Here is a 16,088-nt window from a genome sequence, read left to right on the forward strand (position 1 = left end):
TGGAGTCCACAATCAATTCCTTGGTCTTAATAACTCTTGAGTGCAAAGTTGTTGCTGATTAACACCACTCTATCAGCTGATCTATCTCACTGAACGCCTCCTCGGAACCATCTGAAATTCTGCCAACAATAGTTGCGTCATTCGCAAATTTATAGATGGCATTCGAGCTGTGCCTAGCCACACACTCATGGGTGTAGAGTAGAGCAGTGGACTAGGCACACACCTTTGAGGTGCACCAGTGTCAATTGTGAGATGTTATTTCCAATTCATGCAGACTATGGTTTCCCAGTGAGAAAGTCAAGTATCCAATTAGAGGTCCAGGTTTTGGTGCTTTTTGATTAGAACCAAAGGTTTGATTGCATTGCATGCTGAGATGTAGTCAATAAGTAGCAGCCTAACATCCTATTTTCCAGGTGATTCAAGGTTGAGTGAACAGCGTAATTACATCTGCTGTGGACTTATTGTGGCAATAGCAAAATTGCAAAGGGTCCAGGTTCAGCTTCCCAAGCATCTTCTTTCTTAGTAATATAATAGTGACTACGTTCACTTCTGTCCCGACACTCTCAAAATTTCTGGTCCACTGCTGGTGTCTTCCTCAGTGAAAACTGATACAAATGCTTATTCAGTTCATCTGCCATTTCTTTGTCCCCATTACTACCTTTCCAGCATCATTATCTAGCAGTCTAATGTCCACTCTTGCCTTTTAAAAAAAATCTCAATCTGAAAACACACTTGGTATCTTCTTTTACATTATCAACTAGCTTACCTTTATATTTCATCTTTTCTCTCTAATGCTTTTTAGTTGCCTTCTGTTGGTTCATCAAAACTTCCAAATTCTCTAGCTTCTCACTAATTTTTGCTATACCCTCTCACTTACTTCTATGCTTCTTATTCTTTGGAATGAACCAATCCTGCATGTTTCCAATTACTCCCAGAAACACCAGCCATTTCTGCTCTACTATCATCCCTACTAGTGTCCCCTTCCAATCAACTTTGGCTAGGTCCTCTCCCATGTCTCCATCGTTATCTTTACTCAACATTAATACCCATACTGTTAATTTGATTTTAGCTTCTCCCTCTCTAATTGCAGGGTAAATTTTATGTTAGATCATTCCTCCTAAGAGTTCCTTACCTTAGGCTCCTCAGTCTGGTTCATTACACAACACCCAATCCAGAATTGTCTTTTCCCTAGTGGGCCCAATGACAAACTGCTCTAAAAAGCCATCTCATGGGCATTCTACAAATAGCTTTTCCTGGAATCCAGCATTAACCCAATTTTCCTCAATACACCTACATATTGAAATCCCCACGACAATCAACAAATTGCACTTTTTAATATACCTTTTCTATCTCTTATCATAATTTGTACTCCACATCCTGGCTACTGTCTGGAAGACTGTATGCAACTCCCATATGCAGTTTAAAAAAAACTCTAGCTAGAAGGATTCTACATCTTCTGATTTTATGTCATTTTTCCTAAAGATTTCATTTCATTGGAAACCAATGTTTTAGAGCATGCCATCTGTGTTCTCACAAATGCCCTTGATAAATGAAGCACAACCTCTCATACTTTTGTACTCAATTACACCCTGCAATAAACATCAACATTGCTAGTTCTTGTAATTACTCGTATTTGCATCCTAGCCTTTTGCAAACCATGTACTGGAACTCGCTGTTGTCTCCATCTCTGAACTCTGCAATCTCAGACCATTCAGATTATTTTAACAGCTGAAAACAAACAATTAATAGCAGAAAAGACTAGCAGCTAAGATACACAACTCTGTAGCATGTTTACATTCTATCACAGAATACAGGAAGCCTTTTTAAAAAAAAAATAACAGCAGTAAATGTAATTGAATTCTTTACACATAAGAAAACAGCTTTTGGCCAAAAGAAGAAATTGTAAAAAAAAAATCCTGTGTTTGTTTTCTCAAGTCAGCTTTCACAAATCACTTGTTCTTCATAACCAAATGACAATCAAGAATGTAATTTTCTGCAGTGAGGGTAGAAATATTATTTTTTGCTTAGAAGATTTTATTTGCTGCAGTTAATGAAAGACAGTAAGATGTATTCAAGGGTTACACCACAAAATTATTTCACTGAAAATAGATAGAATAGATAGCATTAAAAAAAGACGGCAGATGCCAATCTTGCAAAAATATAGATGTTAGAAATTAGCAGGCAACAAACATGGAGAAACATATTTAATGTTTAAGGTTCAATGATATTTCTTCAAAAGGTAAGTACTGTATATTATTCAGATATATAATTCAGTCCTGAAGAAAGGTTTCAATCTGAAAAGTCAACCGTCCATTTCCAGGAGCTAGACTTGGTTGTCAGACTATTTGAGATGCATGCCATGAGGAGCATTTAACAGGTAGTGGGAGCTTATCCCCACTGCCTCCCCAGCTACAACAACCTTAAGGAACCATTTCTTAGATATTACACCAGTTATATTTGCAACACATGGAATATATAAGCACAATTACAAATAATTTGAGGTCGCAATGCTTTCAAGTATTTATTTTTTTTTGCAATATTAGACACTCATTAACTTTACAGAAATAATAATTTATTTGATTCCACTGTTAGCCATTGTCTGAGCCTTGCAAACACCCTTTCCTTTCACCACAAATGGGGTTCCTTTGTATGTGGCAATACATTCTTCATTTGTGCTTAGATCAGGCTGAATTTGATCCCATATTTTCTTCTTTGGATTTAGTTCCTTGTCAGGTTCACCTGGAGGGAAAACATAGAATTCATTAAGTAGTATAGATTCAAAGGAAAGGAACACATACTTAATAGCTTTGCAGGAAGTTGTTTCAACATTTCACGCAATACCAAACTCAACAGTATAAAGGAAACATAATAGTTAATTATATCATTATTTCTCACATGTACATCAAAACATTCTTTAAGGTAGTCATAGCTTTGGTGGGGGGGGGGGAAGGGTGGTGTGGGGACAACCAAGTACAGTTTCTGACTTTCACGTGGGCTTAGCTACTAAGCCTGGCAGAACCATTTATACTGACAGAAGTTGGGGTAAAGGTAGGTTACTGAAACCAGTTGCCCGGGTAGATGGGGCTTGTTAGCCATGATTGGCAGCTCATCTAGGAAATTCTGATCTCAAACCTCCACTGCCTTGTAGCTATACCCACTCATGGGAAAGGCTTCAGGAGTAAATATTGATGAAAAATCCAGAGCTGGAGTCCCTCAGGTAGTCCTACGTTGAGTTCAACATTGACTGGCAACTCCTGCGATACCACTGTATCAGTCTCTGCTGTCTGGATTCATCATCTGCTTGGAAAAAGGGAGTCTATTGCATGGCCAACAGCCTGCTCTCCATATTGTACTGCCTAGCCTTGCGTATGACAGCTGGGACGCAACACTATGGTTAACCCCGACCAATGGAGGGCTTCAGACATCTAAACATTAAGTGAAAGATGCTATTAATACACTATTCACTAATTAAATTATTGCTTAAGAGGTTATTGAAACTCAACATGGACAGAAGTAAAAAATGACACGATAACTTCTATAGTGAAATTCAAAGTGGCATGAAGGAACAAAGAAAACAAAGGGTAGGGAGACAAATTATAAAGGCACAAAAGTGACAACTTAAGATTCTCATGTTACACATTAGTTAAGTTGATGAACATAATCAAGTCTGATAATCCACTATCTGATAATTGTGAATCCTAATGGTTCAGCATTTGACCCACTTGGGGGACTTCCTTTCAGGGGCTTGTTTCTTGTGCTCCATTTAAACTTATCAGGTTCATTATACAACTATGTAACATTTAAAAAAGCTGGTATTCATTCTCTTGGGTATTAATGGATGCAATATCCAATAATCTTAAAAATCTGCCAGATTGATTCCAAAACCTTAAACATCCTGGACTACTGGGATTTTATTGTAGTTTTGAAAATCTACTCTACTTTCATAGGAACTGACAAAAATTAAAAGTAAAGTGAAAACCAACCAATTCAAGCCCAAATTATGCCTTTAGTGCATAAACCAAGTTTTGAGTCCCTTCAATACCTATTATCTCCTTTTGCAGTTATAAGTTTTGAATATAGCAGTCCAAATAGATTTGAAAGGAAGATTTATATTCAAGGTGATCACCCTCAAGACCAACCTGAAAGCAATTTAGTGAATTAGCAATCAATGAAAGGCTGGCAAAATACAAACATTTGTAGATCAGCAACCTACCAGGATAGTTTTCAAAAGTTACTCGATCTCCAGGGAGGGCATCACGTGGAGGATCCAAGATTTCAACTTTCTCTGGTGAGCTTGCACACATCACCATAGCCTGTGAGACTACTCCCCGCATTTTAGCTGGTTTGAGATTGCACAGCATTACTGCCAGTCGATTTTGCATCTGCAGAAACAGAAAATTTCAGTTCGTAGAAAAACTTGCACAAATTTTAAACTTGTTTGGAACATGCACAATTCAAAATTACAATAATTTTGAAAAATCTATACAGGGCATTCAATTATGCAAGTTCTATTGCTCATAAAGCATTTAACTGAGAACAGAGAAGCTATAAAACGATCAAGATAGAGCATAAGGTCACAGGAGAACTCATAAGCACAAGTAAACTCAGTTGCTGTGCATCTGCATCTAGAACTGGATGTCACCAATTTAAGATCAGAACAACAGCATTCAGAAAAGAACTTGGGAAACACATTGTTCGAAAATTGTCAGAATTTCAAAGCTCTTGCAAAAACAGAAAGGAGTTACCTGTATAATAAATTATGTTTGTTAGAGAAAGGTATAAAACAATATGGAATGAAAAATAGATGGAATTATGATTCAAATCACCAGTGGCCTCACCAAATAGTGAACCAGGCTAAAGGGATTTTATGGTCAACCTTAACGATTGGATTCATCTACTTCTGGGATGAGAGGCATCTTTGATGATCAATATGCATCCAGATTGAATATTTGGGGCAACATAAGAGTACTAGCTCTATAGCATAACAGTGATGGAATGATTTAAAGAGAAACACATTTGCAGATTGTTTTGTTGCTTCGGGCCAACTGTAATTAATAAATAAATCAAAGCTATTCCAGGTTGAATGTACAGGCTGTTATTGTTATATCGAAACATATAATTTCAAGCCCTGACCATGATAAGAAGACGGTCTCTAATACTATTGAATGCACAGAAAACATAAGGCAGACATAGTTACAATCACTTCTATTGCTGAGAAGCCAAACTGAAACTGGTGCTAGAGATTTAGGAATTTCAATCCTATAAGGGGCTAGGTGAAAGCAGGCAAAGAGCACAAACACATGCAGTTGCCAAGTCCAAACTCCAACCACTGCATCCCAGACTCAGTATAACATTGTTATGTGACATCATTCAGCTTACTCTTACATATGACAAAACAGACTTCCCTAGTGATTGCAAAGGGCAGATAATTAGCAGAAATAAACTGTAATTGGTAGAAGTGTACTACTGTAATGAAATAGTTTGTATGGATGGTATACAAGACAAGCCATTCCCTGTACCTTGTACATGTGACGATAATAAACCAACAGAATTCTGAAGCAGAGTGCAACTGATCCTACGCTATTCTGAACTATGCCAGAGGAGTTTAAAATCTTTTGGAAAGATCTGTCAAATCTATCCAAATTTGATATTTACAAGAAAACTCTCAGTTGGGTTCCCTCTAGATGCTTCATAATTAATATTAATGACTACTCAACCTTTGGGTGGGATAGGGTGAAGCTGGAGAGAATGGATGGTGGTGGATGTTGACAAAATAGGATATTTCTTTATTTCATAGTTAGGATGTATATATTTACACTGCTGTTTAAGTAGGATTACATGCCAATGTAATTTATTTCCGCATCAAATCAACAGAAGATAGCATCAGATACACTCAGTATTGAGATATGCCCCATCATTTAACTTACGGTATTTGTTGTATTTTTTTTTCACAGTAACACGTTGAAGCTGCACCCTCTCTAACATGCTGGTGGAGAGAGTTTTATTTGGGTTTTTGGCGCAGGAATTAGTTACATTCGGACACGTCTCATTAGCGTTGCAGCAGTATGGTCGCATTGTTTATTCCAGGGACCTGCTGATTGCGCTCATGCCCGCCGGTTTAGCGAACAGAGCGGCGGACCCCCCCCCCCCTGCTGAAATCTGGAGGAAAACACACAGAGGATGCAGAGGGGGATCAAATAGGCGAGGAAGAGGACCGGGTCGAGACAACAGAGCCTTTTGGAGAAGAGAAGTTATAAGCCATGTCTCCCCTCTCCCATCATGGGCAATGTGAGATCACTGGGTAATAAAATGGACGAGTTGACGGCGCTAGCTAGAAGTCAGAGGACATTTCAGGACAGCAGTGTCATGTGCTTTACTGAGACGTGGCAGCACAAGGACATACCCGATCAAAGCGTTTCCATAGAGGGCTTCCAGACCGTTTGAGCTGACCGGAATTGCACTGAGACTGGTGAGCGTAAAGGAGGGGGGCTTGCTGTTCTGGTAAACAACAGATGGTGCAATCCTGGTCATATTATGAACAAGGAACGTGTTTGTAGCCCAGATATTGAACTTTTTGCTGCTGGACTCCGGCCATATTATTTGCCAAGGGAAATCCCACATGCAATTGTGGTTGTTGTGTACATCTCTCCCTCTGCCAACCCGACGTCGGCGTGTAACATCATTTACACCGTCATAGCCAGATTACAAACCCAGCACCCGAGTGCCCTCATTACCATGTTACCATGGCTAGACCACTGCCCAACTTCACGCATATGTGAGCTGTACAACCAGAGGGGAGAGGACTCTGGATTTGATGTACGCTAATGTTAAGGATGCATACAGCTCCTCTCCCCTTCCCCCATTGGGAAGGTCAGATCACAACCTGGTGCATCTAAAACCCCACTATGTGCCTCTGGTGAAGAGTAAACCTGCAACCTCGAGGACAGTGAGGAAATGGTTGGAGGAGGCTGATGAGGCGCTCCAGGGTTGTTTTCAGGTGACAGACTGGCAGGCACTTTGTGAGCCACATGGAGAGGATATTGATGGGCTCACAGAATGCATCACTGGTTACATCAACTTCTGTGTGGACTGCAATGTTCCGACAAGAACTGTCCTTTGTTATTCAAATAACAAGCCATGAGTAACAAAGGACATTAAGGACATCCTGAACGCTAAAAAGAGGGCATTTACAGATGGAAATAGGGAGGAGCTGAGGGCAATACAGAGGGGCCTGAAAGCCAGGATCAGGGAGGCTAAAGACAGGTATAGGAGGAAGCTTGAGTGGAAACTCCAACAGAACAACATGAGAGAGGTCTGGAGTGGGATGAGGACCATCACTGGGTTCCGGCAAACTAGGAACAGAGGAGCTGAAGGCAGTGTGGACAGGCCAACGAATTTAACCTGTTCTTTAACAGATTTGACATTGTGGCCCCTTTCCATCCCCCACATGATTCATCTGTTGTCGGCCTCCAACCAACACATATTCCGCTCTCCCCTCCTACCCCTCCTCACAGTCCCCCACCCTGCTCTCATGACTATACCCCTTCCCCACATGAAACCACCACGGTGGTCTTCACAGCTGAACAGGTGAGAAGACAGTTGAAACGTCTCAACCCAAGCAAGGCCCGGATGGTGTCTGTACCAGGGTGCTCAAAGCCTGTGCCCCTCAGCTATGTGGAGTACTTTGCCATGTCTTCAACCTGAGCCTGAGTCTCCAGAGGGTTCCTGTGCTGTGGAAGACATCCTGCCTCGTCCCTGTGCCGAAGATGCCACACCCCAGCGGCCTCAATGACTACAGACTGGTGGCATTGACCTCCCATATCATGAAGACCCTGGAGAGACTTGTTCTGGAGCTGCTCCGGCCTATGGTTAGGCAACACTTAGATCCCTTCCAGTTCGCCTACCAGCCCCGACTAGGAGTTGAGGATGCCAACGCCTACCTGCTGAACCGTGTCGACGCACACCTGGACAAGCCAGCGAGCACTGTGAGGGTCATGTTTTTTGACTTCTCCAGTGCGTTCAGCACCATCTGCCCCGCTCTGCTGGGGAAGAAACTGATAGCGATGCAGGTGGATGCTTTCCTGGTGTCATGGATTCTTGATTACCTGACTGGCAGACCACAGTACGTGTGCTTGCAACACTGTGTGCCTGACAGAGTGATCAGCAGCACTGGGGCCCCACAGGGACTGTCTTGTCTCCCTTTCTCTTCACCATTTACACCTCGGACTCCAACTACTGCACAGAGTCTTGTCATCTTCAGAAGTTTTCTGATGACTCTGCCATAGTTGGATGCATCAGCAAGGGAGATGAGGCTGAGTACAGGGCTACGGTAGGAAACTATGTCACATGGTATGAGCAGAATTACCTGCAGCTTAATGTGAAAAAGACGAAGGAGCTGGTGGTAGACCTGAGGAGGGCTAAGGCAACCGGTGACCCCTGTTTCCATCCAGGGGGTCAGTGTGGACATGGTAGAGGATTACAAATACCTGGGGATACAAATTGACAATAAACTGGACTAGTCAAAGAACACTGAGGCTGTCTACAAGAAGGGTCAGAGCCATCTCTATTTCCTGAGGAGACTAAGGTCCTTTAACATCTGTCGGACGATGCTGAGGATGTTCTACGAGTCTGTGGTGGCCAGTGCTATCATGTTTGCTGTTGTGTGCTGGGGCAGCAGGCTGAGGGTAGCAGACACCAACAGAATCAACAAACTCATTCATAAGGCCAGTGATGTTGTGGGGATGGAACTGGACTCTCTGACCGTGGTGTCTGAAAAGAGGATGCTGTCCAAGTTGCACGCCATCTTGGACAATGTCTCCCATCCACTACATAATGGACTGGTTGGGCACAGGAGTACATTCAGCCAGAGACTCATTCCACCGAGATGCAACACAGTGTCATAGGAAGTCATTCCTGCCTGGGGCCATCAAACTTTACAACTCCTCCCTTGGAGGGTCAGACACCCTGAGCCAATAGGCTGGTCCTGGACTTATTTCCTGGCACAATTTACATATTACTATTTAATTATTTATGGTGCAACTGTAACGAAAACCAATGTCCCTCGGGATCAATAAAGTATGACTATGACTATTTCTTTAACAACTTTTGATTAACCTGTTTGGCTTGAGAGGCTTCTAAGTTGTTTGTAATTTATGTCATTCTTTCTTATGGCAACTAAAATGAGCCTAAGTAATTTATTTGAGGTAAAATTTTCTATAAGCTTGAAATTAGTTCCCAGGTCTAACACTTCAAGTTTTTAAACATTTCAAAAACAGCTGCCTTCAGGATTATCACCCGGTAGAACTCACATCTACTGTGATGAAGTACTCAGAGGTCAGTCATGGCTAGAATTAACCCCTGCCTGAGCAAGAACCTGGACCCTCGGCAATTTGCCTACATCACAACAGGTCTACAGCAGGTGCAATCTCACTGGCTCTCACTCAGCCTCGGATCACCTGGACAACCGGAATACTTACTTCAGGCTGCTACTTACTGATTACAGCTCAGCGCTCAACACCCAACACCATCATACCCTCAGTACTAATCAACAAGCTTTAAAACCTGGGCCTCTGCACCTCCTTCTGCAACTGAATCCCTGATGTCCTCACCAAAAAGCCACAATCAGCATGGATCAGAGATAACGTCTCCATCTCAGACACAATCAATACAAGTGCACCTCAAGGATGTGTGCTTAGTCCACAATTCTACTGCCTCAACACTCATGTCTGTGTGGCTAGGTACAGCTCAAACTCATCTATAAATTTACTAAAGACACAACTGTTGATGACATAATCTTAGATGGTGAGGAGTACAGGAGCCAGATAGATCAGCTGGTTGAGTGGTGTCACAGCAGCAAACTTGTACTCAACATCAGTAAGACCAAGGAATTGATTGTGAAAAGGGAAAGTTGGGAAAACACCAGTCTTCAATGAGGGGGCAGCAGTGGAAAGAATAAGCATCTTTAAGTTCTTGTGCATCAAAGTCTCAGAGGATCTATTCTGGGCTAACATTAATACAATCATGAAGAAGGCATGCCAGTAGCTATACTTCATTAGAAGTTCGAGGAGATGGGCCGGCTGGTGGCGCAATGACATCACCACCGGACTCTGGAATGAGGGTTCCCGGGTTCGAATCCAGTCGGGGCTGCTCCTGAGTACACTTCCCATCCGTGCTGGGTCGAGTGTCGAGATCGCAGCTCGACCTCGTAAAATAAACGGAAAAATACTGTGAAATGTCTGTGTGAGGAGTGGCGTGCCACACAGTCTCTCTCTCGCTCTGCACCTTGTGAAGGCATGAAAAAAAGACATCGTCCCGCCAACATCGCACATGCACGCACGCACAGGCAAAAAAAAAAGTTTGAAGAGATTGGGATTAGATTTAGTATTAGTTCTTAGTTCTTTTTCTAGCCCCTTCTGGCTTAGTTTTGGGACTTTAGGGGTGGAGGACGGTGGGTTCTTTACTTTTTTTTATTAATCTTTTCTATTGGGCTGATTCAGTACTACAAAGATGTCTGCAGTGTCATGATTCCCGGTTCCGCTCTGAATATTTATTCCTCTTCCGATTTCATGAGTTCACATTATGGTTAACTCTTTATATACCAAAGGGCTGACTTTAAATTATGGCTCAGATTATTAATTTTGTCTCTTGGAATATAAATAGTTTAAACCATTCAATAAAACGGAAAAAGATTTTTAAAGTATTCCAAAGACTGAATGCTCACATTATTTTTGCACAAGAAACTCATGTGAGGAAAGAGGATAATCAAAGTTTCTTTAGGTCTTGGAAGGAAACAACAGTACCACTCGAACCCCCAAGCCAAAGTGAAAGGAGTTTCAATTTTTATAGATTCCTCAATTACATTTACTCATCAAGACATTGTTTCAGATCCGAGTGGTAGATTTTTGTTAATTACTGGGTTACTTTTTAATAAAAAAGTTGCTATGGTTAATGTTTATGCTCCAAACGTGGATTATTCCGAATTTTTTAAGCATTTATTCACTTCTTTTCCTAATTTAAACAAGTATATGTTGATAATGGGTGGTGATTTTAATTACCGTTTAAATCCCCTGTTGGATAGATCCATATCTAGTCAGGCTTTACCGAATAAGTCGGCTACTCTTATTAACTCTTTTATGATTGACTCTGGAATTTCAGAAATTTGGAGATTTCTATACCCTAAGGATAAAGAGTTTTCATTCTTCACATGTTTATCACTTATTCTCCAATTGACTACTTTTTTTTATTGACTCTCATTTAATTCCAACTGTTATTGACTGTAATTATGACATTATTGCTATTTCTGATCATGCTCCAATTAAACATTCTATCAAGTTAATGGATACTTCTACTATTAGACAATGGCGATTTAATTCTAATTTGCTTCAAGATCCGGATTTTAAGTTTATGAAGGAACAGATTGATGTCTTCTTTTCAACTAATATTACGGAAGAAATCTCCAACGGGATAGTATGGGACACTTTTAAAGCATATATCTGCGGACAGATTATTTCTTATTCTGTTGGTTTGAGAAAACATATTAAGAATGAAACATTTTTGTTGGTTGATAAAATTAAAGATATTGATAAGAAATATTCTATTACTCCTAGTAAGCAGCTTTATAAACAGAGTCAAACTTCAAATGGAACACAGCTTATTATTAACATCCTCGATTGAAAATCAATTATTGAAAACTAGAAGTGAGTTTTATATACATAGTGACAAATCAGGTAAATTTATTAGCTAACCAATTGAAAACTGCTTCGGGTTAAACGTCAAATTATCAAGATTCGCAAACATGATGACAGATTCGCAAACATAATCACGACGAGATAATCAAATCTTTTCAAGAATTTTATACCTCCTTATACCACTCTGATTTTCCTCATGATCCCAACACCATGCATGACTTTTTAAGGAGACTGAATTTTCCAAAATTATCACTCGAAGAATGTTTAACATTAGAAACTCCTATTATGGATGAAGAAATAACAGCTGTTATTTCCTCAATGAATTCCAGCAAAGCACCTGGTCCAGATGGTTTTATGTGGAAATTTTAAGGTTTTTTGCTTCTATTTTTTCTCCTTGGTTGTCTAGAGTTTTTAAAAGAAGCAATCAGATTAGGTAAATTACCACAATCATTTTATAGAGCTTCTATTTCTTTAATTCTTAAAAAGAATAAAGATCCTACTGATTATGGATTATACAGACCGATATCTCTCTTGAATGTAGATTCAAAAAGTTTTTCTAAAATATTAGCAACTAGGTTAGAGAAGGTATTACCTCAAATTATCTCTGTGGACCAAACTGGATTTATTAAAAATCATCATTCATCTTTTAATATTAGGAGGTTAATGAATATTGTTTATACTCCTTCACTTAGTATTCCGGAATGTGTTATTTCATTAGATGCAGAGAAAGCTTTTGATAGAGTTGAATGGCCATATCTATTTAGTGTGCTTGAGAAATCTAATTTTAGTCCAATATTTATATCTTGGATTAAATTGATATATCACAGAACATAGAACAGTACAGCACATTACAGGCGCTTCGGCCCACAATGTTGTGCCGACCCTCAAACCCTGCCTCCCATATAACCCCCCACCTTAAATTCCTCCATATACCTATCTAGTAGTGTCTTAAACTTCACTAGTGTATCTGCCTCCACCACTGACTCAGGCAGTGCATTCCACGCACCAACCACTCTCTGAGTAAAAAACCTTCCTCTAATATCCCCCTTGAACTTCCCACCCCTTATCTTCAAGCCATGTCCTCTTGTATTGAGCAGTGGTGCACTGGGGAAGAGGCGCTGCCTATCCACTCTATATATTCCTATTAATATCTTGTACACCTCTATCATGTCTCCTCTCATCCTCCTTCTCTCCAAAGAGTAAAGCCCTAGCTCCCTTAATCTCTGATCATAATGCATACTTTCTAAACCAGGCAGCATCCTGGTAAATCTCCTCTGTACCCTTTCCAATGTTTCCACATCCTTCATATAGTGAGGCGACCAGAACTGGACACAGTACTCCAAGTGTGGCCTAACCAGAGTTACCCATGCAGCTTCGGTTTGTACTAATAATCAAAGATCTCCCTTTTTTCGCTTATCTCGGGTTACTCGGCAGGGATGCCCTTATAGTCCATTATTATTTGATATTGCCCTTGAGCCTTTAGCGATTGCTATCCGAGACTCACCTAACATTTTTGGTTTTACCCGTGGAAATGAAATACATAAGTTATCATTATATGCACATGATTTGTTATTATACATTTCTAATCCTGGGAAATCCATTCCCACTATTTTATCTTTGTTGGCTCAGTTTAGTAATTTTTCTGGTTATAAATTGAATCTTAATAAGAGCGAACTATTTCCCCAAAATATGCAGGTTCCTATTTATGGATATTTACCATTTAAATTGGTTACTGACTTTTTTTTTACATATTTAGGGGTTAAAATTACAAAAAAGCATAAGGATTTTTTTAAAGCTAATTTTTTACCTTTAATTGATCAGATTAAACTTTTGTTTACTAAATGGTCACCAATGTCTCTGTCATTGATCGGTCAGATTAATGCTATCAAGATGATTATTTTGCCTAAATTTTTATATTTATTTCAAGCGGTGCCAATTTTTATTCCGAAATCCTTTTTTGATAATGTTGATTCCAAAACTTCTTCATATATATGGCAGAACAAAAATATTAGGTTAGGTAAAAGACATCTACAGAAATCTAAAAAGGAGGGGGGGGGGTTTAGCTTTGCTGAATTTTAGATTTTACTATTGGGCAAGTAATATTCGATATTTAAAATCTTGGTTATGGGACTTAGACGTAAATTCAAATCCACATTGGGTAAATCGTGAATGTAATTCTTGACAAGGGTTTTCATTGGGTTCTATTTTAGGGACTTCACTTCCCTTTACTCTTTCTAAATTGTATAAACAAATCTATAACCCAATAGTAAAACATACTTTACGTATATGGTTTCAATTTTGAAATTTTTTTTGGATTGAATCAATTTATTTTAGCAAGTCCTATTATATCTAATTTCTTCTTTCAACCCTCTATTATGGATCAAGCATATCTGGCTTGGAAAACTAAAGGTATAGTACGATTTTGTGATCTATTTTTGGATAATTGTTTCATGTCCTTTGAACAATTATCTAATAAATATAACTTGCCTCGATCCCATTTTTTTTTTAGATATTTACAGATTAGAAACTTTTTAAATACGGTTTCTCCTACCTTCCCAAATTTATATTCAATAGATATTTTGGAAAAAATTTTAGATTTAAATCCTTTTCAGAAAGGTATAATAGCAACTATTTATAATATAATTATGAAAATACATCCAGACGTATCTAACAAAGTTAAGACTGATTGGGAAAGGGAACTTAAGATTACTTTACCGATTGAAAAATGGGAAAAAATTCTTCAATTAGTTAACTCATCCTCTATATGTGCTAAACATGCGTTGATACAGTTTAAAGTAGTGCCTAGGGCTCATATGTCTAAGGATAAATTAGCTCGATATTATTCTCATATAAATCCTGTATGCAATAGATGTCACTTTGAGATAGCTTCTTTAACTCGTATGTTTTGGTCGTGTCCTTTTTTGTAAAAATGTTGGAAAGATATTTTTGATATTAGTTCAACTGTTGTGAATATTGATTTGCAACCTCACCTTATTACTGCAATTTTTGGGTTACCAATGATAAAATCAAGTCATTTAACTTCTTCAGCTCGTTGGATGATTGCATTTCTTACATTAATGGCAAGAAGATCCATTTTGCTGAATTGGAAAGAGATTAAGCCTCCCACCACATTTCATTGATTCTCTCAAACTATGTTGTGTATAAACTTAGAAAAAAATTAGAAGTGTTATTTACGATCCCTCTATTAAATTCGAAAAGGCTTGGAGGCCATTTATTCAACATTTCCATATGATGTAATTTGACCTTTTCCAAACTTATTCTATTTCTTTTTAATATATGTTGAGAGGAGAGGAGTCAACGACACTAATGGTTCCTTTTTTTGATGTTACATAACAGCCCATGTCTTTTTTTTTAGTTTAGTTGGTTAACACTGTTTAGGTTAATTTTTCTTTTGGGGTATATTTCTATATATTTTTTTCCTTTTTCATGTTTTTTTTCCCTTCTTTTTGTATATTATATTTGTATCCTGTATGATTGGGAGGTTAAATACCCATGTTTCAAATGGGTTTATATTTAACTATGTTAATCACAACAATGTAATCCCAATAACTTTATATCAATACTATGGTATGTTAATCATTATGAAACCAATAAAAAGATTGAAAAAGAGATTTAGTATGTCACCAAGAGTTCTAGCAAATGTCTACAGATACATCACAGGAGAGCATTCCGACTGCTTACACCACTGTATGATATGGAGGCTCAAAGGCAAAGGATCGAAAGAACCTACAGAGGGTTGTCGATTCAGCCAATTCCATTATGGGCATTAGCCTCAAGAAGGCAGTTTTCATCAAGGATCCTCATCCTTTTCTCATTACAATCTCAAGGAGGTACAGGAGCTTGAGGATACGCTCAATATTTTAGGAAAAGTTTCTTCCCCTCTGCCATCAGATTTATGACTGTTTATGAACACTACCTCACTATTTTTTGCACCACTTATTTTCATATTGTATCTTTAGTTTTTGTATTGCATTGAACTGCTGCTGCAAAACAACAAACTTCATGACATACAACAGTAATAATGAACCAGATTCTGAATTATTTAGTATAATGAAATTTTAAAGCTATAATAGAGAGACTTTAAAAGGATAAGTATGAAACTGTCCAAATTATATTTCCACAGCCAACACATTCAGCACAAATTGCTTGGCGCATGTTTTAGATTTCAATTTTTTTTTTAAAAAGAGCACCACATCTGGAGACAATGTAAAACATGTGAAAGCAAATGAAACACACTGGTTAAAGACTGAAAAAAACTATTTCTCCATGGAGAAGGGTTGTCTGCAACTTAACTGGAAATTTCAAGCACTATAAACATCACAGGAGTAGATTTAACAGAACCAGAAGGCCTTCCAGAAGACAGACTAAGGCACAAATTCA

At 38.9% G+C, this 16,088-nt stretch overlaps 1 protein-coding gene across 4 annotated transcripts in view; it reads right to left on the reverse strand.

The window, feature by feature from the left end:
- Nucleotides 1-2,191: 2,191 nt before the first annotated feature.
- Nucleotides 2,192-16,088, reverse strand: part of aimp1a (aminoacyl tRNA synthetase complex interacting multifunctional protein 1a) — a 68,953-nt gene continuing 55,056 nt past the window's right edge. For all 4 annotated transcript variants that reach the window (XM_072256392.1, XM_072256393.1, XM_072256395.1 and 1 more), the window contains exons 6-7: nt 4,214-4,382; nt 2,192-2,739 (exon numbers count right to left, since the gene is read on the reverse strand). In XM_072256392.1, the coding sequence (XP_072112493.1) occupies nt 2,573-2,739; nt 4,214-4,382 (336 nt within the window). In that variant the 3' untranslated portion in view covers nt 2,192-2,572. The remainder of the gene's footprint in view (nt 2,740-4,213; nt 4,383-16,088) is intronic.

This window comes from Mobula birostris, chromosome 4 (genome assembly GCF_030028105.1).
Source record: "Mobula birostris isolate sMobBir1 chromosome 4, sMobBir1.hap1, whole genome shotgun sequence".
In the NCBI taxonomy this organism is placed as follows: Eukaryota; Metazoa; Chordata; class Chondrichthyes; order Myliobatiformes; family Myliobatidae; genus Mobula; species Mobula birostris.